The sequence below is a fragment of the Medicago truncatula genome, chromosome 7 (genome assembly GCF_003473485.1).
Source record: "Medicago truncatula cultivar Jemalong A17 chromosome 7, MtrunA17r5.0-ANR, whole genome shotgun sequence".
Lineage (NCBI taxonomy): Eukaryota > Viridiplantae > Streptophyta > Magnoliopsida > Fabales > Fabaceae > Medicago > Medicago truncatula.
In genome coordinates, this window is record NC_053048.1 from 55,453,229 (window position 1) to 55,481,035 (window position 27,807).

The window sequence follows — 27,807 nt, forward strand, 5'->3', positions numbered from 1 at the left end:
GAGCAACTACGCGGAAGGATGATGAATCATTTCTTTTTGATTTCTACATTTTTAAATATATAATTTTCAATTGACTTCTTACTCATTATTCTTGTTCTAGAGAAAAAAAAATCTTGATATATAGAGAAAAATGATACTTTCGCATAACACCAATATTTTTTCTTTGACAAAATATAACAGTTAACACCAATGTAACAAAACTGTATCAGATCGATAGGCACAGTTAATTTTCTATTTAATCACTTTTTTTAGGGGCTATTGTCACTTTCGTTTTTCTCATTCATTCTCTAGAATAAAAAATAAAAGTCGGTCTTTATATTTGCAATTAATTTGCGACTATGACAATATCCAGTAGAGTTCTGTTACGTGTCTCATTTTTTGACGTCATATATATTCCCCCATCTGATCATGAATAGGACATTTTTTTGGGGGCATTTGTTGTTTCATGTAAAATCCACATAACCTTTTTTTTTTTCTTCTAAATAATTACTCCATCCTAAACCGTAAGCAAAAAAAATCATTTTCTTTATCTCAAAATGTAAGTAAAAAGAATAAATTTTTATTCTGTTTAATCTTGTTTTCCAAGAAAAGCGTTTGCTTAGTGTCATGAAATTAAATGCAAATTAATTCAATTTTCTCTCTTCTATTTTCTCCATAACCAATAGTCAATGAAAATTGTTTTTGCATCTTCTCATAAAACTTATTAAAAAAACACAAAATTATACTCCAAATTCTTATGTTGTAGTTTTTCTTTTTTTTTTGGTCAAGTAGCCAGAGCTCGCACAATTTAATTGTGGAGAAGTGGAGTGTCCGGAGTTCGAATCTCAGCTCCTGCATATAATATGCAATATCTCTGCCAATTGAGCTAAGCTCACAGGCATATGTTGTAGTTTTCTTGATAAGTGATTTGATTTTTTCTGCTTACAATTTGGGACGGTGAGTATTTTGTTTCCTATGTCGGAACATTCATGTAATAAATGAAATTTGGCGAATTAATCACATTGTCAAAGAGTACGTTTGATCATTTACTACCCAAAATATACAAAACTATATACAAGTGTACATCTCAATTCATATTTTTGTTTTGCACCCCACTTTAGTGAAAGGAAAGAAAAAAAAAAAACAATTTAAAGAATTTAAAGGTAGTAGATAATAGTGATGTGACCCTAGCACCTCCATGAATGAAAAACCTTCCAAAAAGTTTTACTTGCAAATCACACCATTATTTACTTCCGATGCCTTCGCTTTTGATCAGCTCTTTGTCTATTCTCATCATCCCATTCACGATCGTACACACTGATGATAATAAATTAAGGACGCAGCAGTACATCATTATTATCAACAATGGAAATCATACATCAAATAGAATGAAAACATGTATTTAAACTTGACTAACGCATCTATTCAAGGATTTTAAATTAATTCAGCTTTATTGGTCAAGAAAATAAGTGAATGAATAGCATGCAATCCAGACATACAGGGTATCATACAACACCATTTAAGTAACTCATTTACCAAATACCCGATTCACAGCTTTCTTCCGTGCATAATGTAACAGAAGGAAAGGAAAAAAGAAGGGTATGTAAATAAGCACAAAAAACAATCAAGAAAGACATGAACTTGTGAATAAAACTTGCAAGCATATTAGCCTAGTATTTTGCAATTAAGGATACGGATCTGATTCACGACGATTCAGCTTGCTGGATAACTCTTTACCATGAATCCTAAGACTCGGTTCATCTATGTAACTGGCATGCTGGATCATTCGCCCCCTTCTGTCTCTTCCATCATATGCTTGTGACATACCAATACCGGGGAGAGGATTAACCGGTAAGTACTCCCCAGGCTCCATAGTTGGTAGATGCTCCCTCGTAAGTTTACGTCTCTTGGATGCAGCATTAAAACCCTCTTCTTTTAGAATGTTTGATTTCTCTCTTTCCCTCTCTTCCTCCTGCAGAAAAGAACAGCTGTATCATATGTCCATTCTATTAGAACATCAGAAGATGTTAATGAGCGACGAGAAGCAAACCTAAAAAAACAAAAAAAATTGAGTGCTGAGAAGCACACGACTATGCAAAACACAACATTTAGGGCAACACAAGAACCAAACCTAAGTCTATAAGACAATGCATACATATGTCAAAGTATACTATTATAAATCAAAGATAATCGCAACCAGGAAGCAACCTTAGCTCAACCTGTACAACAAGTAACTCTTGGTTGAAACACTAATAAAAAAAAACCTATACTGCCTTAAATAATAACATTATATGCTGAAATATTTCCCAGATTTGTTGCATTTTAACCTAGAAGTAATTGTCGATGTTATCAATCAGCTTCAAAAACAAGTAGTTCCTCATAGAAAACCATGCTCATTAAATGCCTACCACTCATTCACATGGTACTAAATTTGGTCAATGAAGACACTTATCACAGAGTTTTTTTATGTTAATCCATGTTTAACAAGTAGTATAAAGAAAAAATCATACTGTATTTTGTTCTTTTAACTACTACGGACAAAACAACTAGTTTAGTGAAAAGACAAAGGGACATATTCAGCCTCTAAAAAAAAGGGACATATTCAGCCTCTACAAAATTTGTATATGATTACTGATATTTTTAAGCACATATCCACTAGTAAAATGTTGATGCTAATCCAAAGGGATATGCTACAATGTATAATACTCGGTTTAAGTCCTTTGACCACCATAGTGTACATACCCCTAGTAACACATCTCTAGTAAACTGAGAGAAATAGTATGCACTCTTACAATTTGGGTCTTAACATGCACAATATTGGTTCATACCTTCATTTCTTCACGCTTCTGATCTTGAAAATCTTCTTTTCTACGTTTGGGATCATCCTGCAAAATCACAGTCTCTTCAGACCGTCTGAGTTCTTTTTCTTCATGCCTTGGAGAAAGTCTTTGCGAATGCCTCGTAGCTCCATACCTCCTATCAGCATCTTCATCACGCCTACCAGCCCCAACAGATTGAGGAACCATATTAGGAGGTAAAGGGGATGCCCGATGCAAGTTCTGTCCATGGAAGCGGCCCTCTGTGTGAGATTTTTCTATCGAAACATCATTGTATTGTAATTTACTTCTATCATCCTTAGCCTTGTCAGAGAGTCTGTTGAAACTCCTCTCACTACCCCTCTCTTGCATTCTCTCAATAGACCGTTCTCTTCCATATCTTTCTATTGACCTGTCCCTAGGTTTTTCTATAATAAAGTCATCACCATGAGACTTATCCAGACGGTCCAATCTTTCCCTGTATTCCCTTTCATATCTTTCATTGCCTTTTTCTTTTGGCCTTTCCAATGACTTATTACCTGCTCTGTATAGACCAAGTTCGTCTGGCGCCGCTTTGTCATCAGCCAATCGAGGATCCAACAGCTTCCCTCTTTCAGAGAATCGAACTTCACCCTCCAAGTCTCTTGGATCTACATCCCCTTTCCACCGCTTACTTGGTCTGTCTAGTTCATCAACAGAACCAGTTCGCTTCTGAATTTTATCACTAGATTTTGTGGTAGCTGTGTTTTCATGCCTGGGGGAATGAACTAAACGAGAAGAGGATCCTCTAGTGAAGTCGGCAATATCATTTCCATCATCCTTCACCATAGAAGATTTGGCTGCCCCAACCTCTGCCTTTGATTCGTTACCAGAACCATCAAATGCAATTTTTGCTGACGGAGCCAATCCTTTTGCAGAACCTGGAACGCTGTAACCATTAGCATTGACTGAAGAAGAGACGTTTGTTCTAGTGTGTCTTCCATCTGATGCATGGGTCTGAAGATCCTTGTCATTGCTTGAGGAACCAGAAGCTCTGGCAACACTTTTTCCAGATCTAGCATCTTCTTTCAAAGGATCTTGTTTTGATGGCTTCAAAAGTGAAACAGTAGCCATTTTACGTTTCACAGAGGTTCTTGACTGAAAACAGGAGAATTAGGTCATTATAGATAAAAATAAAAGGAATAAAATGGAAAACAGGACAAACAAGAATTTTAGCCGGAAGAGAACCAACACTTCAAAGCAAGTAAGCACTAGAAATAGCGTCATTCTTGTCAGGAAGATGTCCACCAATATTGAATGAAACAACAATTACAAAAACAAAAAAAAAATAATCAGTTTACCAGTGCGCACAGCTGCACCATGGGAAAAGATTTTTCTAAATAAATTTATTATTGAAATTGGCATTTGGTGTTGCTATAGATGTGAGGTGAAGATTGCCCCTCCATATAAACACTCGTTCTCCCAACCAATGTGGGATTCTACACACATACACACGCTCAGCACTATTGGGCTTGGTGCATGGGATATAAATGGTGGTTGCCCGATAGCGGAAACAAGATAGCAGGTGGCCCAATGGATCAAGGAGAAGGCTCTAATACCATCTAAGAAATTGTGGTTGGGCCTAACACAACCCCACAAAACTGGTTTGTGAGGTCAAGATTGCTCTCACTTATAAACACTTGTTCAGGCCATCTCCAAACCAATCTGGGACTCTTTAATAGTTTGAAACAATTGCATTTAGAAATTGCATGAGATGTTTTACCACATTCTTTTGAGAACACAAACTTGGGTCTAAGATATAAATTTATTAGTTTTTAATGATTAGTATGAACTCTAAATTACAGGAGTTTTTCAACTCTTCTCTTATCAATATCAGCTGGTAGTAGAACTTCTTCCTCCAGATCACATGTATTCTCCCGGTTTCTTTCCCTCTACTAAAACAGTAAGCTGAGGCAATTAGCAGCTATTTAACAATGTGACGCAAAATGGATTACAGACAAGCCCATCATACAAATGGAAAATGCCAACTACACAACATAACAGAGATAAGTAAATGCTACCTCAACAATTCTTGTAACGTGTTCATCTGGTGCCCTACTTATGGATTCTTGCACTTGCTTAGGGTTTTCCACGGATTTTAATGCCCCAGATTGTCCAGCAGGTGAGGGTAGAGATGATTGAGCATCCAACTCATTCACCATTGAGCTACCCTTGAGTTTTACGTGGCCAGAATCAGATTTTGTCGCAGTACTGCTTTCAGTTCTTTCTGACTCGTCATCTGCAGTTTTTGTTCTTACTGTCTGGTCTTTGACTGTGTTTCCAGAGTCCAGATGTTTCCCACTGGCAGATTCAGTCTGAGAAACATGAAGACCAATCCCACTTTGTACAGCTGCAGAATTTCCCGCCGCAGATTTAGTCATAGATGGTGCAGACTTGAAGACAATATAACCCATACCAAATTCTTCAGCGGTAACCCAATAAGGCTGCATATTGGATGAGATTAGTGTGCTAAAACAGACAAGAAATAAGCTTGTGATAAGATAACATTGTACCTTCCTAGCAGCCAGCGCTGCTGCTACACCAGTTGCCAACACCTTAAGATCCTCTCTTTCATCACTTTTAATCTTAGCTACCTACATGGATGATGAAACATTTTTAGAAAATATGCACCAGTGTTCAAAATAACCAAGTTTAATATAAGGATAGCTTGCCCGCTTTTCAAGGCTTGTCCCACTCTTCAATGTAACAGGGAAAACACTAGAAATTTTAGTCAACATTATAAGAGCATTTCTAATATCCATGTACTCGCTAGATTCCAGACACTGAATTAGCAACTGTGTGATTCTTTGACTCCATTTCCAGAGTTCCTATCAGCAATAAAGAAGAAACATGAAAATGGTCCATATACAACATTATCTTATGTAAAGTCGGAAAGAAACAAGATCAGCCCCGCAAAAAAACAATTGAGAAAGATCTGGACAACGCATGCAAGGGAACAATTATGAGCAGCTTGAAACTAGCAAACAGATGAACTTGCCTTAATGAACTGCCCATATGTAACTCGCTTGCTATTTCGTTCCCTGGAATACACAGCAAATCCCGGCATGTTTCCACACTCACGTTCATAAATAGATTCATCACTCTGGAAATAATAAAAGGTAGAAACAAAACAAATGAACATAAACATTAGAAACATTGAACAAGCCCCGAAAAGCTAAAAAAAATTTGTAAAAATAAAATTATAAAAAGTAACAAATAGTAATAATTAATTAGTTACCTTCCAATGGTAAGCAATCTTCAAAGTCTCATAGAGAAACCTGCCAAGCCTACCAACTTCATATTCAGTGCAGCAGCATATCATTGGTTGAAGGGTTTTACAAATAAGAACATCTATGTGGTTGACTGTGTTAAAAGAAGGTGTTCCAAGGGAATGGAGTGTGTGTACAAACATAGCACAATAAACAGCATCTGGCATACTGAAAGTACAGCGTGGAAATATACAACGCTGAAGAAACTCCATGTTAATCTTCAAGGTATCATCAGGACATGAACTCAACCATTTGTCTTTTTCATGAGAGAGCCGTCTATTAACAGATGCGACATCTTTTTCATGCTTATGTAATTCACTAATAAGACGATCAAGAGATTCTTGAATTCTTTCCTTTTCTTTCTTCCTCTTGGTGATTGCTGAGCTTGAATTGTCAGAAAGCTCCTCCAAAGATTTAAGATTAGCATGCAGCTTGGCTATTTCTGACTCATAACGGTTTTTCGGAACGTACAAATCATATAACGTGAGACCCCAAAATGTTGCATAAAGATCAGGAGATAGGCTATTCCACGCTTCGGAAGGCAACATGGTTTTAACAGTATCGAGCAGATATGACCACCTGTATACAGTAAAACAATTGTAAATACTAATCCATAAAACAGCAGAAATAAACTTCGAATATCTTATCGTACATCTGATACAGATAATAAAGAAACATTTTAAGGCTCAAGTTTTTCAGCTGGAATGGCATCTAATCCATCTCTACATATTGGTTTTGATAGTTTCATGTTGAAGTATATCAGGAAAGTTTTAACAAAATACATGAAAAAAGGTTAGAATTGTAACCTAATTGGATTTTTGTTGGAGCCAATATCTAGAACCATACTACCAGAATAATCTGCAGGGTCAGACTCAATGTTTGCAGATGAATGACTTGCAGCATTTTTATCATCCAAGGGCCAGCAAACATTGGGAGTCCTCTTAGACTTGAAAAGTCTCATAACAGGGCGATATATCAAGAAAGCAACCTGACCAGAAAGAAAAAAAAGGAATTAAATGAGGTTCAAGTAAAGAAAGGTATGCCATAAATACTGCAAGTCAAGGGAAAACAAAACAGAAATAAAGATGATGCCAGGCAGTAACGAAGTTTATAAGAAACAAAGAGACAGAAGGGAAACAAAAACCTCAGGGTCCAAGTGGTAAAGATGGACCAGGTCACCAAGTGAGGGAATAAGAATAGCATAATTTGATCCTGGTGTGACTGCACTGCCTAGAAAATCCACATATTGAAGAAGAGTGCCATGACATCTATCAAATTGTTCACTGACCATTTTAATGTAAGGTGCATCTGCATTGACGAGAACCCTGCAAAAACATTAAATTTCAGAATAATATCTTGATTGTCAGCTCTAACATTACAAGTTTAAGAACTTACAGAGAACGATGCTGAGCAAGAAGAAGCAAGAGGGGGGTCGCCAACTTTGGTTCATCTTTAGGAAGTAATGCATCTCTAAGTCTACTAGTTGACTTTATCAAGGCCTGCATAGATTATTAGATATTCTTAGAATTCGTGGTTGGGCCTAGCACAACCCCACAAAACCGGCTGGTGGAACTCTTTAACAGATATCTTAGTGACTTAGAAAGTCAATCACCAACTCACATGATAGAAAATTAAACTAGGTATAATTGCTCTAATCTCAATCAGTTATGCAACAAAAAAAAAATGATGCCCATTGTATGTACTCACTAAATTTCCCAAAACCAAATGTAAACAAGTGCCTATTAACCAGTTCAACAAGTACAAAACAAAACAACTGAGCCAATGTAAATTAAAAGAAATTTGAATCTATCAAAAGTGCCATTTCATCAATCTCTTGCTTTCCAAAACCTTTAAGCTTTACTTTAGTACCTTATTATTCCGAGTCATCCCAAAAGACGTTGCATGACATTTCAGAGTCTCACTCCCTGCCATAGCCTCCAGCTGTTCCTCAGTCAAATTCTCTGTGTACTGAACATTTGCCATTTGTTGGATAAGCTCCTAAAAAACCAACAAAAATGTTTAATCACGATCGGTATTTGGAATTTCATGATTCATATATCAAAGAATGGTATAATTAATTAAAAAAGATCAACAGAGAAGAAGAACCTGCAGTAGAACAAGCTCAATTCCATGTCCCCTTTTTAACTGGTTCACAAGATACTGGAAAAGGCCCCGCAATTCCATTGATGGATACTTTTTACATCTATCATAAAAAGACTTGAAGTCAGGAAAACATTCAAAGAATATCATTCTCTTGAAACAACATACACAATTATGAACAAAAACAGGAAATGATGGAGACAAGATAAATGAAGTCAAACTATCTATATCAAGTACCACAAACATTGCATAAATAAATAAAAAATAAATAAGCACACTGAATCGTACAGCTGGCAAGAAATTGCAAGCATGACTTTATCAGCTAGAAACATGTTTAGTGGAGACCCTCTTAACTTGCTATATAATAATCGCCACACATCCCAAAAACTCCGCCCAAACAACATGAAGAAATTGCTGAATCTAATTGTAAAGAGGAAATCGAGAACTGTTCTCACCAGCAGATGATTAATTTGCTCAACAATATGATGGCACATTCTGTCATGAAATGGTTCTTAAGAGGTGCTACATTTGCTCGTAAAACTTGAGGGTCAATGATATCGACCAAATTATTGTATTTGTTTTGCATGCTATTTGTTAAATTTCTTTTTCATGCACCGTTACTCATTCCTTCCATAATTATTTCTTATTGGTTGCTGCTTGAAGTCATTTATAATTAATATTTTCCAATTTCCAGTCATTTAATCCTGATCTCTTTCATTTGGCAGATAACTACATTTGTCTGAGTACATATTTTCTCTTTAATAATTCAAATAAGCATACATAATATTTACCAAAAACTGATAATCTTTTTCTAAATATTTTTTATTTAGAGTCAGGTGTACATTGAAAGTAGCTATTTAGTAAATCATAAAAAATAGATCCTACATTTCCTTCAATTTCATATTTTTACACAACCTTATGCCCTAACTTTATCAAGCAGATTTTCCTTCTTCTTCAAATCGTGTATTTTTAGAGTCACATGTACATTGAAAGTAGCTATTTAGTAATATAACTAAGGCCTTCTAAAGAAGAACCAAACCAATAAACATATACTTCAATTCACAAGTCAGGGGAATGTAGAAAGCTAATACAGAATATAATCACACTCCAAGTCTATTTGATATTATCAAGCGCTGAATGTTATATTAATCAACACAATGCTTTAGAGAAAAGGAAGGCGTGAGAGAAGAAAACCAAACCAAACTTTTCAGAGAATTCAATCCCCATCCCTCCAAAGCAAAAACATGTTTCTAGTGTAATAACGGCCCCCAAAGTTGTTCAGGATTGACAAGTATGTTCCGCAAAGTAGCAAACATGATGCAGCAATAAGCATATCATTCTTCATTTTTGAAGTTTACATACCCCCACAAGACCATATATTACAAAAACTTGTTATGCTATCCATCCATCAGAAGAAGGCCAACTCAATCTCAATGTGCTGTATAGACAACCTAATCACAAACTGTCTTGCAGTAGTGAACTATCGTTGGTCAACCAGGTAAACTACTGATGATTAAGTCAAATGAAATCTGTATTTTCTGAGTTCCTTGTATGTCCATTTGAAGAAAGAACATACTATCTAACAGCAAAACTCCTCCATTATGTCCATTTGCAGATAAACAGCTTCAGAAAGAGTCAATGGTTTCTTTCATATCTTGTGGTCTCCATTAGCATCACAGAGTGAAAGTAATAGCTAATGGAGTATTCCACTGACAAGAATGCCACTACCAACTTAAGCCTCATCAGATGGATCAAAACTTACAAATTATCAGCTCCACACCAAGGACAAAGTATCCATGTCAAACAGTTGGGTTTCCGCAATGGCTAGCAATAACCCAAATTAAACAGTCCAGGTCCAGGGTCTTCCCTCTCTACAAGGCCAACAGCTTAGGAATTCGATTTCCAATTTTTTTTAAACCCATGACCAATTAAGCCAAGACAAAATGTTTTAACACATGGTATATGGATCTGTCTCCCTCCTGAAAGTAAGTACCCCATAATAGCCATTAACTTTCATTTCCTTATAGACATTAGAAATGACCAAAAATCACTTAGAACCACAGGTACCATGCATACAATACAACTCATTCTTCAGATTATAATCACTCCATTCTTTCATACCCTCCATTAGATGACTTCCAGCATAGATCATTGAGAATCAAAGATGTCATGCATACAACACAGATGACTTACAACTGATATTATTGCACTTTATAAGCACTCATGTTTTTATCTCCATTAACTAATTGTATCAGGTAACAGTGCTGAACTTCTGAGCTACCAAAGAGACATTACAAACCAAGCTACCAAAGAGACATTACTAACCAACCTAACGAATAACTTCATTTAAATCAGATAATTCTCCATCTATCGTGGTAGAGTCCTATTGCCGCTGATAATTCTCTTGTATATCTTAAGTGGCATATTAACTTTATGAACTAATGGAGGTTTGAACTTCGAACTTTGCAAGGATAACAAAGAAAGCTCACCTCTATCGACCAATAAATATATGTTCCAAAATATCTGTCACAGAATGCCAAATCATTATTCACTGAGAACCATGGGTATCATGCATACAATACAAATCATTCTTCGCATTAAAATCACTCAATTCTTTTATCTCCTCCATTAGATGACTTCCAACATCAATCGTCGAGAATCACAGATATCATGCATACAACGCTGATGATTTCCAACTAATATTATTGCACTTAGTAAGCATTCATTCTTTTAGTCATCATTAACTAATTGTGTCTGGCAACAGTACTGGACTTCCATGCAGCCAAAGAGACATTACTAACCAACTTAACAAATAACTTCATTTAAATCAGATAATTCTCCATCTATCGTGGTAGAGTCCTATTGCAGCTGACAAGTCACTTGTATATCTTAAGTGGCACATTAACTCTTATGAATTGTCCTTAAGAAATTACAAGGACAATGGACTAATGGAAGTTTGAACTTCGAACTTTGCAAGGATAACAAAGAAATGCCCACCCATATTGACCAATAAATAATGTTCCAAAATATCTGTCTGTGTATGCCCACCATTTGGCAAGCAAAGTGATTTGTATTGATCTGAATTGCCAAATGCACAGGATAACTTGTCAAGAAACTAAATACAATAGAAGTGTGAAGGAAACAACTATACATACAGGTGGCCCCAAAATGAAGCTAGAGATTGAAGCCAGTCTGACAAATTAATCCCGTCATCCTTTAACTTATCACGTCCACCAAGTGCCAATCGCTCAATCACAACGTATTCCAATATATCATATTCAAGCTGTTAGAACAAAAAAAGTAAGGCTCCTAATCAAAAACATTTACCAATATTGAAAACAACTTCCAAAAGCAGAACATGATTAATGTCTTAAGAAACAACATATGGAAAAGTACAAGGACATATATGAAAAGAAAAATGGTTGAGCTTCAAACTAATTGGAAGACTTCCTTCCGTACATAGATGGTTGTGTTAGCATAGTTCAAGTTTCTCTATATCCTCCTTTATTACAGACTCTTTTCCAGGTTTCAGTAAGGCGGAGGTGACTCAAAGGATTGAAAAATAAATAAGGTCTTAGGTCACACGTCTCTTAAAGCTTATTATGAGTTCACGTATTACGAGATATCGCCAGTGGATGCAGTGAACAAGATAGTGAAAGGAAAATAAAATAAAAATACAAACCTGAGTCAAATACTTAAATGCATCCACAACAGGAGTAATCATGTGTCTGTATGCCTCAATCTGCATATCACACAATATGAAAAAATCAACATAACAGAGTGCACAACATCATATAGGCCAGAGCCCTTCAGCCTTTGCAAAATACAAACTCTAGTAAATCAGCACCTGCTGAACAATTGTTCGGAGGACAGTCATAGGGTTGGCATGAGCTAATTTTGCGACCATCCGACCCAGCTGCTTCAAATTTTCCTTTGCCAGCCGTTTCAAAATACGTCTAGTGTCCAACTGTATAAAAACAAAGCAAATAGAATAAATATAACAAAGAATCAGGCTTGCAACATTGAGCACAGATGGTCCACACACATATAGATTGTCAAACCTTGGCAGTTTGTCTAGCAGCCAACAGCATAGGATAGCGGTCATCATCTTTTTCCCATTCACCATATAAATGATATCGTGCCTAAATAAGTAAGACTCATCAACCAATCTTGTAGATAACAGATAACAATATATCAGGTAAAGGGATAAACAACAAATGCAAAGGAAAACCTCATAAGGAAGAAGACTCATTAGTTCCCAAATTGCCTGGCCAACAGCTGGATTAGCAGGAACCAACTGTAGAGAAGGTAGTAGACAGGCTCCTAAAGCATCCTCCACCCTTAGCCTTGCTTCCTTCAAATGTAGGTGAGGATTTCCAATAAAATGAAATTGAGGATTCAATGCGCCGTCACCATGACTAACAAGCTCGAGAGCAGAAAGGTAATAACCTCTCAACAACCTACAAACCTACACATGTTTGAGGGAGAAGGCAGGAAGGGAAATCATTATCAGCATAAAATACACCAAGGAGACAAGTTACCAGAATATCAAAACAACTTAATGCACCTTCTGTAACAACATAGTATCTCGGTAGAGAAAAGGTCCAGTACAAGCAAGCATCTGAAAAATTTCCTTTGGAAGATCAATGAAAGAACTGTATCCTGAAGGGTTATCTACGTCAATAGCATCGGTGCTGCCTCCAGTGGACGATCCAGATTTTTGAACATGTGCTTGGCGAATAGCATCATATGGTGAAGAAATTGACTTCTCAATAAACCTGTATGAAGATCTTGGTATTATTTAAAGCTATTGCTAAAAACAACCATTCAAACAAATTGTTGACCATAATAAAACTCAAACAAAATTAAGTGACCCAAAAATCTATGCTGTTAAATGCATGCACAAGCTACAAACATACAGGGATAAATAAATGTTGGGTGTGCACCATGAATTTGGAAGAGCATCTCGGTCTATTTCTGTTAAGAGTATTGATTAGGCTTGTAATAGTTTAGCATGTGCCTAAATACTTGTATGCTCTGTTATTCATCACAATGAGAATTTACAATCTCTCTTCTTTCTCTCTCTCTCTCTCTCTCTCTCTCTCTCTCTCTCTCTCTCTCTCTCTCTCTCTCTCTTCTCTCTTCTCTCTTCTCTCTCCTCTCCTCTCTCGCCTCTCCCTCCTCCCTCCTCCTCCCCCTCCCCCTCGCCCTCTCCCTCTCCCTCTCCCTCTCTCTCTGTGTATATATATATATATGTATATATATATATATGGCATCAGAGTAAAATCATCAAAGTATTAACCTATTATCTTTCAATATGGCATCAGAACTCCCGGTGTTTGGGGGTCTTGCTTCCGCGTAAAAAAAAAAAAAACTCTAATTAAGCCACTGTAATTATAGGTACTTGTGTTGTACCTCTATTACCAAGTATATCACCACTGTGTGTCCGATCACCATCCTATGCTAATAACTGGCCAGACCATCAGAACCAGAACAAAAAACCGAGTCAAACGCCGAAAATCCCGCCGTCGTTCACTGCTACACGTGCTTCTTCTATACCGGCGTGTGAGGTCTACTCGCAGCAACGTTGCCGCGCGCCGCCTTCCAGACTGCTGTTTCTCGCCGTATTACATCAGTTTCTTCATCAGCACTTTCCTGTTCTATTTGAGCGGTCAAAATTCAGATTGGAGACACTTGTTTTTTAGTTTTCTTTGATTTACAGTGTTGATTATAGTTTGCCAGCAATTTGGCTTTGGCTGCTGTTTGTTGCTCTCTTCTTTTAAAGATGGCAGAGGTTATTCATGATAAAATGTCAAACAATCCTTGGTGTGATTACTGTAAACGGGAATGGCATACGCGTGAAAATTGTTGGAAGCTCAAAGGAAGACTCGTTTCAAACTGAGGACATGAGTTTTTCAAATAAATTGTCTTTGCCTGTATCACAAAGTTCTAAGACTTATACTTCTGCACCAATAGAAAATGGACATGATTCTTTATCTGATCCTACTCCTGTTATAAGTAAGGAACTTGGTGAATCCGAGCCTACATTTTCTCATGTAGAAAACAATGAGAATCTTGAAGCACTTGATGATGATGATCTAATTGAAATGCCACAAAATAATGAGTCACTTAAAGAGAACAAATTTGAACTAGGAAACGGGATTTGGAAAGGGAAGGTTTTTGTGAAAAAGCACCACAAAGAAAGGGATGAGTCCACATCTCAACACTGTCATGAATCTGAACCGGGGAATGATCAACCTCCTAAGAAAAGGAAAGGTAAGTCTATCTCTGTTTCTGAGAGTCATATTTTGTATCCTGATATAGATGATCCTGTTGCCATTAGAAAACCTGTTAGATCTTGCACTAAACACCCTATGTCCAATTTTATATCATATTCAAATTTGTCTTCACCCTTGTCTGCCTTCACCTCCAAATTGTCTAGTGTAGAAATTCCAAAAAATGTACAGGTTGCTCTAGAAATTCCAAAGTGGAGGGAAGCCGTATTTGAGGAGATGAAAGCTCTTGAAAAGAACAAAACCTGGAGTGTCACGACAATACCAGATGGCAAGAAGACGGTTGGATGCAAATGGGTGTTCACTGTGAAGTATAATTCAGATGGGTCAATTGAAAGGTACAAGGCTCGCTTGGTGGCTAAGGGATTTACTCAAACCTATGGTATAGACTACTCTGAGACATTTGCTCCTGTTGCAAAATTGAACACTGTCAGAATTCTCTTGTCTCTTGCTGCTAATCTGGATTGGCCTCTACATCAGTTGGGTGTTAAGAATGCCTTTCTCAATGGCAATCTAGAAGAAGAGGTATATATGGACATTCCTCCTGGTTTTGAAAAGAAATTTGGATCAAATGTATGCAAACTAAATAAGTCTTTGTATGGATTAAAGCAGTCTCCAAGAGCTTGGTTTGAAAAATTCACTCAGTCCATGAAGAAACAAAGGTACATTCAAGGACAGGCTGACCACACCTTGTTCACAAAGTTCTCCCACGATGGAAAAATTGTTGTCCTGATTGTTTATGTTGATGATATTGTCCTTACTGGAGATGATACAGTAGAAATGGCAAGAGTAAAAGAGAAATTAGCAGTAGACTTTGAAATCAAGGACTTGGGATCCATGAGATATTTTCTTGGTATGGAGGTTGCACGATCAAAGAAGGGTATTGTGGTTTCACAGCAGAAATACATTTTAGACTTATTAAAAGAAACAGGAATGAGTGGATGTCGTCCAGCAGATACCCCTATGGATCCTAATGTTAAGCTTTGGGGAGAAGGTAGTGTTCCGGTTGATACCGGAAGATACCAGAGATTGGTTGGGAAATTGATTTATTTGTCACACACCAGACCTGATATTGCTTTCTCAGTTAGTGTAGTAAGTCAGTTCATGCATTCTCCTTTCGAGGAACATCTTGAGGCAGTCAATAGGATACTGAGATATTTGAAGGGAAATCCCGGAAAAGGCTTATTTTTTAAGAAGACTAGTGAAAGAAATGTGTCTATCTTCACCGATGCTGATTGGGCAGGTTCAGTCATAGACAGAAGATCAAACTCGGGATATTGTACCTATGTTTGGGGTAATCTTGTGACATGGAGAAGCAAGAAACAAGGAGTTGTAGCAAGAAGTAGTGCAGAAGCTGAGTTCAGAGCTATGGCTCAAGGTATTTGTGAAGGATTATGGATCCATAGAGTCCTAGAAGAACTTAAGATGAAAATTGAGCTTCCATTAAAGTTATACTCTGACAGTAAAGCCGCTATTAGCATAGCTCATAACCCAGTTCAACATGACAGAACCAAGCATATTGAGATTTATCGACATTTTATAAAGGAGAAGTTAGATGTTGGAATAATATGTCTACCTTTTGTTACTTCGAGTCAACAAACTGCAGATATCTTGACCAAAAGCTTGGCAAGACCCACCTTTGAGCATTTGATAGACAAGTTGGGCATGATAGATATCTATGCACCAACTTGAGGGGGGGTGTTGGAAAATACATCAGTAATTGATTTTCCTATGTTATTGTTCCCTATGTTATTGTTCCCTATGATATTATTTTCTAGTCAAATCTAGAGAATTCCATTGTCATTTTTCCAATGTAACAATTTTCTAGGCTAGTCTAAGAGAACATTAATTGTATTCTCTCTATAAAAACCAGCCTTTGGCTGAGGAATAAATCATCAAAGTATTAACCTATTATCTTTCAATATTGAGCCTACCAGTCATAAGTAAGCCATGCAAAGCCCTAAATGGTTGAAGGCTATGCAAGCTGAGTATGATGCACTTGTGAACAATCATACCTGGACTCTTGTCTCTCTTCCTGCTCATAGACAGGTAGTGGGATGTAAATGGGTTTTTAGAGTCAAGCAAAATCCTGATGGGAGCATCAACAAATACAAGGCCAGACTTGTGGCCAAAGGATTTCACCAACAGCATGGTTTTGATTATAATGAAACATTCTCCCCTGTTGTAAAACCTGTAACTGTGAGAACTATTCTTACTTTGGCTGTCACTAAGAAATGGGCTATTCAACAACTGGACATTAATAATGCCTTCCTTAATGGTCTTCTCGCTGAAGAGGTATACATGAGCCAACCTCCTGGTTTTGAATCAACTGACAAACAACTAGTCTGCAAGCTTCATAAAGCTTTATATGGACTAAAGCAAGCCCCTAGAGCTTGGTTTGAGAAATTACAGGCTACTGTGCTTAGTTTTGGATTCAAGTCTAGCAAATGTGACCCTTCTTTGTTCACGCTTCATACCACAACTCACTGCATATATTTGTTAGTGTATGTTGATGATATAATCATCACAGGGAGCTCAAAAACTGTTATTCAGAATCTGGTGTCCCAACTCAACTCAAAGTTTTCTTTAAAAGATTTGGGAACACTTGACTATTTTCTTGGCATAGAGGTTAAGCACTCTCCCAATGGCTCCCTTCATCTTTCTCAATCCAAATATATAAAGGATCTGCTGGCTAAGGCCAACATGGAAAATGCAAATGGCATGGCCTCTCCTATGGCATCCAGTACTAAACTCTCAAAGTTTGGTTCCAATCAGGTGCATGATGCCACTTACTTCAGGTCAATAGTTGGTGCTCTTCAATATGCCACCATTACAAGACCAGAAATTTCCTACTCTGTTAATAAGGTCTGTCAATTTCTCTCTAATCCTTTGGAAGATCACTGGAAAGCTGTTAAGAGGATTCTAAGATACTTAAAGGGAACTATCAATCATGGCCTGGTTATTGAAGCAACCACCTCCTCAGCACCAATTGCAATCACTGGTTTTTGTGATGCAGATTGGGCTTCTGATCCAGATGATAGAAGAAGCACTTATGGTGCTTGTATATATTTGGGACCCAACCTTATTTCTTGGTGGGCTAAGAAGCAGACACTTGTTGCCAGATCAAGTGCTGAGGCTGAATACAGAAGCTTGGCTCAAGCTGCTGCAGAAATTCTCTGGATACAGTCTCTTCTTCAAGAGTTGAAGGTTCCTACCAGAGTTCCTCGGATTTATTGTGACAACTTGAGTGCTGTTTCTCTAGCTCACAATCCTGTTCTACATTCTAGAACCAAACACATGGAGTTAGACATCTTCTTTGTGAGGGAAAAAGTTCTGAACAAAACCCTTGTGGTCTCACATGTGCCAACTCATGATCAGTGGGCAGATGTTTTAACAAAGCCCTTATCTACATCCAGGTTCACCTATCTCAGAGACAAACTCAGAGTGTTTGACAACACCCTCAGTTTGAGGGGGGACTGTTAAGAGTATTGATTAGGCTTGTAATATTCTGCTATTGTAGCTTATCTTAGTTTACTCTTAGTTTAGCTCTAGCCTTTAAGGCAGTGACATGTGTCACCTATTCATTGCACTTAGCATGTGCCTATAAATACTTGTATACTCTGTTATTCATCACAATGAGAATTTACAATTTCTTTCTCTTCTCTCTTCTCTCTTCTCTCTCTCTCTCTCTCTCTCTCTCTCTCTCTCTCTCTCTCTCTCTCTCTCTCTCTCTCTCTCTCTCTCTCTCTCTCTCTCTCTCTCTCTCTCTCTCTCTCTCTCTCTCTCTCTCTCTCTCTCTCTCTCTCCTCTAACTGAATTCAGTTACAACCTTCATCAAGGTTTAACAATGGCGGTTTCAACTTCTAATAATTTCAAAATATTTTGGAAGGAAAGATTGGGGCATAGTTTGGCGGAAGCATGCAGTTGATGCAGTTCTGTCACTTTGTGTAATTGGTTGGTATGTAATGAACATTTTAAGTGTAGGTAGTGTTGTTCGCATCTACGGACTACGAAATGGAATTTATAGTTGTCGATGCAAATCATATGAGGAGCTGTTTATAGCTATGAATCGGTGGACGTATTGCATATATCGGCCAAGGCCCAGGGAAACAAATGGGAATAGTCCAGTTCTGTTAGTGCTAAGGTTGCCTTCCAAAAGAGGGTAGTGTCACGTGACCCGATTCTTAAAATTGTGTTCTAAGGTTTTCATTTTTAAAAAAATGATCCATTGGATTTTTATGGCGTTGCTTCAGGAGACTTATGTCACATAACTCTTCAGAAGAAAAAGGAGACTGATGTCACATAACTCCTTTGACCTTACTTTGGGATAAGGTAGCTTTTATGGCTTCCCTCAAGTGTTGTACTTGTGGCAATTACAAGGAAGTTTCAGTTTCGAATATGCAATAGCATTAAAATATGGATACCATCACTTCAATCCTGATAAGACTGTGACAATCTATTTCCAAGTCTTCACATAATACCTTAAGCTTTCAGAATAGTTAGTTCATAACATTTTGTAGCAAAGCCTCAATGGCCAAGTGGTCCAGAGGCCTTTTCGCTCCAATATTTTTGGCACAAGGTAGACAAGTTTGAAGTTTGGGCAACTCCAAAGAGCATGTGATTACATTATTATTCATGCTTTTAGAAATACTAATATAAATAGTATTCATGTGTCATCGCCTAGTAGCTTAAACACAACTTTGTCACGACCCAATTTGGATCATGATTATGTTCGATGATTGATAGCGGATGCATGGTAGGCCTTCGAGAAGATATGCCAGACTAGGATGATAGTCTGTGCGCCAATCATGATCCAAATTGGGTCACTCGTGACAACTTTGGTATCAGGGACAGATTTTTATGTGGGTTCTTATGTCCTGGATTTCATACTGTTTTAAGTACAGTCTGACTCTATTTTATTGACTTGGTAGTTAATCTAAAAAAAGCATAGCTTTTGTTTTTGGAGGATATCTTATTACCCGCCCTCTTTTTTTCTCATATATTACTACAAGCTCTACTTGGTATAAGTATACTTCCTCATCAACATTAACATATTTTTATCCCCTAAAAAATACATCATAAATACATTCATCAGATATGCATGTCCAAAATGCACTCAAATATAAGTTCTCAAAGCTAATGCCTGCATGACAGAGAGATATTATACACAAGTCTTACCTAAACAAAGTATCACATATTTGAATATGTTCCACTGGATTGAGTGGTGAGAGGCGTTCAAATAGTACATGTGCATGATACCTGTAAAAACAAAAGGAAACCAACCCATGACTATATGCATTAGAGGAAATTCTACAAACACTGAAATACTAAAAAAATAATAATCATATTAAGCCATAAATCAATTTAGTAGGACTGGAAAGGAATCAAATCTTAAGGAAAAAATTATAAACTTTGAGATCCACGTTATATCTCAATAAGATGATTATCGAATCGAGATTCAAATAGTGGATTGGAAGACTTATTTTCTGAATTCTTAATCTAATATTTGTTTGAATCGTAAGATAGATGATCATTAAAAATATGGTATTTCTAAGTAAAAACAAGTGACTTGGCAAAAATATAAGTTGATATATCATATACGAACCTCAAAAGAATTCAAGATTCAAGTCAAAAATCAAATGACAATTCTTAATCTAATATCTGTTTGAATCGTAAGATAGATGATCATTAAAAATATGGTATTTCTAAGTAAAAACAAGTGACTTGGCAAAAATATAAGTAGATATATCATATACGAACCTCAAAAGAATTCAAGATTCAAGTCAAAAATCAAATGACAAAAAAGATTGGCTACTATACAAAGTTGACAAAATTCAGGTTGGGATTCATCAGTGCTGTTAAATATTGCCTATAGCAGCGCTGTTGTATAGCAGAATTTGAACAAATTGTTGTGGTTCTGCGATATGTTATTTAGTACAAAATATAGTGAAATAGATGATACTAGTGTATTAACCCGTGCAATGCGGGCGACAAGCTACTATTTTTCAATCTCCGGAAATTATTATTTTTTGCTTTTTTTTTAATTATCGAAGAAAACTATTTTTTTTTTGGTCAAGTAGCCTAGTGGCTAGAGAAATTCACCTTAAAGATGAATAAGTGGGGTGTCCGGGGTTTGAACCCCGGCCCCTGCACATATTGTGCATTATCCCTTACCAAATGAGCTAAGCTCATGGGGACTCGAAGAAAACTATTTATTCCATGTTTTTTTTTTCTTTCAAATTCGTCTGTGTTTTCTTATGCCGCAATGACAAATATGTATCCTATATTTTTATGTTTATTAGTGATAAACTTATGTCCCGTGTTTTTATGCATCAGTGAAAAATATAATTCCATTATTTTTTATATTTGTCAACAAAAGATGTTTGCCTTTTTTTATGTATCAATCACAGATATGTGTTCCTTTGTCAATGATCCACAATTGAACAAACCTTATTTTCTGTGATCCAGAGTTGACACTTGACAACACTAGTTGGTCCATGTCTAATCTAAAATAGATACACAAGGAACTCATATTGATTGGGTTCAGTTTTGTATCAATTTGAGATACGATTTGCATGTATCATAAGATACTGAATACCATGCTAAATAACATATACAACGCTGATTAAATCATCATGTGTAAAATCATTAGCACAAATGAAATTCAAGGCAAATGTCTTCACAGACAGCAAAAACAATTTTCCATTGTCATTATTGGTGAGTAATTAACATATAGTTTATAAAAATGGTTAAATAAATTCACTATTTTTTGACATAGTATACAAAGTAGTTTAAACTGACATACAAAGGAGCAGGCTGTGCGACATCACAAAAATATAGCATCCAAAAAGATAGAAATTAAGAGCCCAAAGTTTACAAATCTTATAACCACATGCAACAAGTAGATTTACAAATCAACATACCAGTCATCCGCAGAAAGAAAGCCAGTAAGCAAGCCCAAAGTTTGACTGTTTTGAAGCTCGGATTTCCGCTCGCCAATTGCATCAGTTTCCATGACTATAGCAGCAAAGAGATCAACAGTGACATCCCCCGTTTTCTCATCATCCATTAGATCTTTTCCGGTAGCAGCAAGGTTTATTTTTCCAATTTTATTAGCCTGTAATTAAGATTGTTAATCTTTTTGATACCAAACAAGCGCCAAAATAAAATATGAAAACAATGGAGGACAGAGTAGGAATAAAAAAAAAACATGAATATGTTAATATTACGCAAAATCAACACCAACACTAATAGGTCAAATAGATTGAAATTGAAATTTAAGCACTCGAAGTTCACATAATTTCAGTGAAATACCCAAACCCATATTGTTTAATTGAGTTGATGCAGCATTCAGAAACAAGTCAACTACAGACTAAGGAAAGATTAATAATGCAAAGCATGAATGAGCCCACACACATGACTGGCCTCACATAGGCCATCAACAAGGAACCACCAAAGCCAGCACCATGGCTAAGAAAGTCAAAAAAGACAGGAGGCCCTCAGAATGTCTGAGGCTGTGAATATTCAGGAGCTTACAGCCGTATATTAATTTGAATACCAGGCTAACCAATGAGTATCTAAGGGGTATATGAACCAAGGAAAACGGCGCTCTAGTTCTGAAGCTCAGGAAGGGACTGGACTGTTTTCTTGCAATTTCAAGATATTTTGGCTCTTAATCTCTCCATATTTCAAGATATTTCTTGCAAAATTTCTGATATTATTGCCAGATTCCAGTATTTCTGATTCTTTCTTCTTTTTTTTCATTTTAACAACCAAGCCTTATCCCACACAGTAGTTTTGAATATTTTTATTCCAAACCAAAATAATAAAAATAAAAAAACAACAATAAATGAACTGCCAGAGCATGAATACCTCATCAAGGCGCTTGGAAGAGAAAGTGCTATGATGCTCAAATGCTTCTTCATCCTTGGGGAGTAAATGAGCATATCTGTAATAAAAATGATAGTTAAAAAAGTATCTCATGAATTGTACAAAGGACCTCCAATGATGTATGTAAATCTCCTTCAATGCAACCACCACTTCGTATTCGTATGACCATAGAGCAAAAAATTGATTCAGTATTGAATAACTGTTCAGAACTACTACTATAGTATTACATAAGAATAATAAATGTGATTCTTGCGCAGCACATGAGCACAATATCTTACATGCTATCAAGATCGATAAAATCTTGCTTCACCAGCAAGGCTGCAAGTCTATAGAGCCCATATGGTACAGGATTACTGACTTCCATGCGCTGATAATATTGAAATTTAAATCCAAGAATCTGTGAAGCTTGAGACTGAATAGAAGAGAAAAAATTATGATATAAAAACTTCCAGTTTAAATTTTAAAATAAAATATAAGAATTACAAAGGCTTCTATTTTTATCTACCTTAGGAAAAATAGGAATCAGCTCTATAAACACATCATTATCTGGCTGAAGTTCAAAACACTCAAGCACCTGATAAGAAACATCCGTCAGTAGCCAGATACAACAATAAATGATAATGCAGATAGGCGCCTGAGTTTATTGGGAAAATAGACACTTAAAGAGATCCAACTTACAATATCAAAAACCCGGTTTGGATCCAAATCAAAATGACCGATCAATGACTGCAGAAGTAAGGTAAACCAGAATTATGATCATTATTATTATAAACAAAAACAGAAAATCATGGAATATTCATAATACTTCAAATTGTTAAGACCTTAATAATGCCCATTGTTGATGCAGATCCTTTTTCAGTCAACGCTTCAGAGTCCCGACAAAGTAGAGTGACCTATACAATTAACCTAAATTTAGTACAGCATACAGAAGAATCTTATCTGGAAAGCATAAGGCATAATTCAGCCAAAATCTCCAACTTATAGAAAGATTAAAGACTGGCATTATGTTGTATTCAATCATTCAATATGTAAGAATTCGAATGTCAAAAAGAACCATATTGTTGATTAAAAAACCCAATAAAATTTTAATATGTTCCAATGTAATATCTATTAACCATGTCGCAAGACTACCTAAATCTACAAAAGAGTTTCCTAACAAAGCACCCAAAAGAGAAAACAAGCATTATAATTAAGTCCCTTCACATGGAGTCATAACTTCACTCCTTGTCCTTAAAGCTCTTGTTATTTCCACATTTGTGCAACTTCACCTGACCAAGGGACAACAATGACCGATACTGAAGCTTGATTAATTGGATGCCATCCTCTCATTTAAACAACAAAATTAAGCATTCACTTTTATTTCCAAAGAAACCGCATCATATTTCTCCTGCTTGAGTTTCTCGTATCTATATTTTTCTTCCGCGCATGATCTCTCTTTCTAAGTCGTGATAAATTATCTACTCTTTCGGTCAAACTTAGTTTTCTTGGATATCTTAAGTTCAGAAAGGTTATTTGTATATTCCTTATATTGATCCATTAAGTCTCAACTCTGGCATGTACTCAAGCTGTTTTGAACTGTGAAAGTGCAACATGTAATAAGAATTCTAGATTACATCCAAAAAAGTTAAAAAAAGTCAAGAGAACAGAAATTAGAATTATACCAGTTTGGCATAGCCCTCACTCTCTTCTCTGAGAAGGTTGAATTTGGTTTGCTGATAAAGAAGTCGTGTATTAACTCTGACCTGAAGTCAACAGCACAAATGAATCAAATACACACAATAATGAAATTCCCATCAAGCAGACATAGTGCACAGTGAATAATCTAAATTCTGAATATTTGATTCTGAACTCTGAATACAAGAGGTTTTGGGTGTTGATAGGTCGGTGTAGCTTACCAAACAGGATTCAATTAGTTACACTTTGCAACAACCTTGTACCACAAACTAACCTTGCTATTAACCAACAGTCAATGCTAACTATATATTAACTTATTATTGCTATATACTCTATTAAGTACTTAATTATTCAACACAGGCAACAAATACGAGTATGAATGAAGTTCAAGATAAAAGATGGTGTGGGGCAGGCATATAACTACAACTTTGCAAGATTCTTAATGGTGTGACATGTTTATAAAAATTAAGTGCTCACCTCTTTTCCCTTCAACTCCTGAGCCTTAATTTTGATAAATTCAGCCTCCCCCAAAAATTCTTCCTACAAATGCATAGCATACCAATAAAATTTTATAAACGCAAGAAACGTAGAAAGCATAAAAGCTCTAGCCTATAAAATTGCTCAAGAAACTATCTAGAAGACAACTGACGAACTATAATGTTAATAATTTGAAAATGAAAGAGACCAGAAAATCAGACCTCGCAACGTTCTTGAAGTAACCTAACTGGAACCAATTTGGATTCCACAAGCCATCTTGCCTACAAAATTAAAACTTTTCAGCAAAAAATAAATTGTAGAAAAATTCGAATGAAAACCATGAATTGTATACAAAACATTAATATATATTCTACGCAATACTAGACTAAAGAACACAAGATCAAATACTGACCAGTTTAATGAGACGAGAACGAAACTCTCCGGACAATGTAAGCTGTAACCAAGGAGATGAGCAAGTAAATTTATTTGGTGGACTTAGTACAAACAATATAGTTATAAATTCATAAACACTCAAAGCTTCAAATCAATTCAATGTCCCATTGCATGGTTATAGGCTTGTAGATATGCATGTATCTGTTCTGATGCTTAAGAATGTGGAACTTTACATAACCCTATAGTCAAATGATATTTTAATTAATAAACTCAATTAAAAAAAAAAACTCTACAAAGCTATGGCGATTGGCGAGTAGTATTTATCAACTTGTGGAGAATTTCACAATGAAAAGCATCAGTAACCTATGAAGCACACACGCACTCACGGATACTGACAGGTAGATGTCAATAATAATAATTTGGGAAAATGACACGATTCAATGTAATCACAAAAGTCAGTGTGGTGTCATATCGGTGTGGTGTCATGTCGGTATCATACACCAGACACGTTTTTGAAAAAATCACATAATTCAATGTAATTACACGTGTCGGTGTCAAACACCGACAAGGCACACTGAACAGGTCTCTGAGATAATGACATAATTCACTGTAATCACACATGTCGGTGTGTGGTCATATAGGTGTACTGAAGACGCCTTTTATCAGAAGTGTTAGTGCTACAAGTCAGTAACTCACATCTTGTGCCATCTGGCTGATTATATCTGCAAAATTTGATGCTAGATTCTCAGCGGAAGCTTTAACCTCGGAGAATGTGACAGAATCTAATGCTACTTTACACTTGGGAAAAGGCAATTCACCACGAACCTAACAAACAACAACAATCAATAATTGAAAATAATCAGAAGATTGCGGAAATTGAAAATTTATAATGGAGAAAAGGAACGCACCATAGTGGAAGAGAGTTCGTAGAGGAAGCGAAGCATTGGAACAGGTTGGGAGAGGTTGAGAGAAGGGTTGGCATTGCCACTACTCCATTCGCGAACACGATCCTCTGTTACGTATGCACACTGCACCGATGGTGCCACAGACATTTTTTTTCCTTCTGATCGCAAACCCTAGAACAGAACCAAAGCGTCAGAAAGTTGCAAGGATGGAATGGAGGTGAATTGGGGAAGAAAGGTGTAGAAAAAGGTTGGAATATTGTTAAGCATGTGATTACAAAATGGGATAGCTATTCGGTTTTAAACTTCAATAAACACTTTTTTATTTTTTTGAATTTAAATTGTATAGAAAGTACAATTAATTAATGTGTTATCAGATCAATTAATTAAATATATAAAAGCATGTAATAAATTAAAAAAAAGTTTTTCTAAAAAAAAAAAATCCCCTTAAATGAGTCTGATGCGTATAAGTCATTTTTTGGATCTAGTGCAGTGGTTGTTGTAGCATGAAAAGTGGAATATCTGGAATTCGAATCCGAACCCTACATATTACAATACAATGTCTCTGACAACTGAATTATGTTCACATAATATTGTACACGCCATTTATATTCAACGATAGAAAATTAAAAATAGTCTTTAAATAGATGTACTTTAATATGACCATTTAAAAAAAAAAAAAAAAAAAAACAAGAATTGAAAAGAGAGTTCTCATATAACTCTCGTAGGTAATAGGTATTTATTTTCTCATCTTTTAATGAGGTCTTTAACCTATTTTTTTTTTAGGAATTGAATAAAAACTAAAATATACCCTTGGTATTTGCAAATATAACGAGTTTTGACTTTGATATCTATATAAAAAAATATTATATCACCACAAATGTTTTGTTTTTTATAAAAAAATCTCTTGGTGAATTTCTTTTTGATTTGTTTACTTTGACCTTGGTGGCATTTCTTGACCGTGTATAAACACTATACACTTTTCGGTCATTATATAAGCAAAATTTAACATTTTATGTTCATTCAATAAATTGTGTATTTGGTCTATATTAAAGATCACATGCATTATTTATTGAATGAACCTAAAATATTAATTTTTGCTTATAATAGTGATCAGAAGGCGTATGTTGCTTATGTGATTGATTTAAACAATGTAAAAATAAAAAACAAATGACATTAAAATATCATTTGTTTTATTTAATTTTATTTTAATTTAAATATTTTAAACAAATTAAAAATAAAAAGGGTATGTTAGGGTTCATGGGAGACGACTTTTTTAGCATCTTCTTCCTCTCTTACCGTTGGAGTCTCCTTTTACCATAATACCACAACCAACGTTTTCTCATTTTAAATTCAAATATCTCATCCTTTAAACTCCAACCACCTCTCAGCGCAATCCATTATTAACTCGTGCCAATTATGATGGTGACTTCGTGAATCCCGATGACTATGAATTGAAAAGGGGATTAGGGTTTCAATTTGATTTAGGGTTTAAAATTAAGTAGGTTTAAATGTAGTTTTGGTCACACTATCTTGACAAAACTGTAATTTTGATCCCTTTAATTTTGCAATTATAGTTCCCTATTTTTAACAAAATTGCAATTTTGGTCCATCGTTTCATAAATTTCGATCAATCTATAATTTGTCTATCAATTTAATGATGTGCTGATATACAGAGTGACATGACATTAAAAAACGGATAAGTGGGAGTCATGCCATACTTACATGATTTTTAGATTAAAACACATTTTATTCATTTCAATCTCTTATAACTTTAAAATCGTCAATAAAGGGCACAATGTTCATAGTTCAAATCAACTAACCCTACAAATTAATGTTGTATTCAAATCAAGGAATTTTCTGAAATTCTAGGTAGCACCATTCCATCTCAAATAAAGAAACCCAGATGAAAAAATCAAAATAATATTCAAAATATGTACCACTACCTTGCTTGACCGAGTACTAACAAACACAC

At 35.9% G+C, this 27,807-nt stretch overlaps 1 protein-coding gene across 1 annotated transcript; it reads right to left on the minus strand.

Moving 5' to 3' along the window:
• Window positions 1-971: 971 nt before the first annotated feature.
• On the minus strand, window positions 972-26,116 carry LOC11435146 (THO complex subunit 2). The gene is made up of 32 exons (XM_003626513.4): window positions 25,839-26,116; window positions 25,627-25,755; window positions 24,950-24,991; window positions 24,759-24,818; window positions 24,538-24,600; window positions 24,048-24,128; window positions 23,208-23,279; window positions 23,065-23,112; window positions 22,892-22,960; window positions 22,665-22,798; window positions 22,369-22,444; window positions 21,420-21,613; window positions 19,675-19,755; window positions 12,771-12,981; window positions 12,435-12,671; window positions 12,265-12,345; window positions 12,051-12,170; window positions 11,886-11,945; window positions 11,359-11,486; window positions 8,210-8,306; window positions 7,973-8,101; window positions 7,499-7,602; window positions 7,248-7,428; window positions 6,910-7,091; window positions 6,073-6,682; window positions 5,833-5,937; window positions 5,507-5,662; window positions 5,348-5,428; window positions 4,856-5,278; window positions 2,808-3,932; window positions 1,674-1,951; window positions 972-1,296 (listed from the first exon to the last, which is right to left on the minus strand). Exons 1-32 carry the CDS (start codon window positions 25,980-25,982, stop codon window positions 1,227-1,229), a joined length of 5,571 nt encoding a protein of 1,856 aa, XP_003626561.2. The 5' UTR covers window positions 25,983-26,116; the 3' UTR covers window positions 972-1,226.
• Window positions 26,117-27,807: the final 1,691 nt, after the last annotated feature.

Bases quoted from the DNA above. Each gene is read 5' to 3' on its own strand.
- LOC11435146 (XM_003626513.4), bottom strand. From the start codon at position 25,982: ATGTCTGTGGCACCATCGGTGCAGTGTGCATACGTAACAGAGGATCGT. The intron at 22,799-22,891 runs GTAGATAAAAAT...TCTTCTATTCAG, and splicing joins TGATTCCTATTTTTCCTAAG to TCTCAAGCTTCACAGATTCT. The intron at 12,346-12,434 runs GTTTTCCTTTGC...TTACTTATTTAG, and splicing joins TGAGTCTTCTTCCTTATGAG to GCACGATATCATTTATATGG.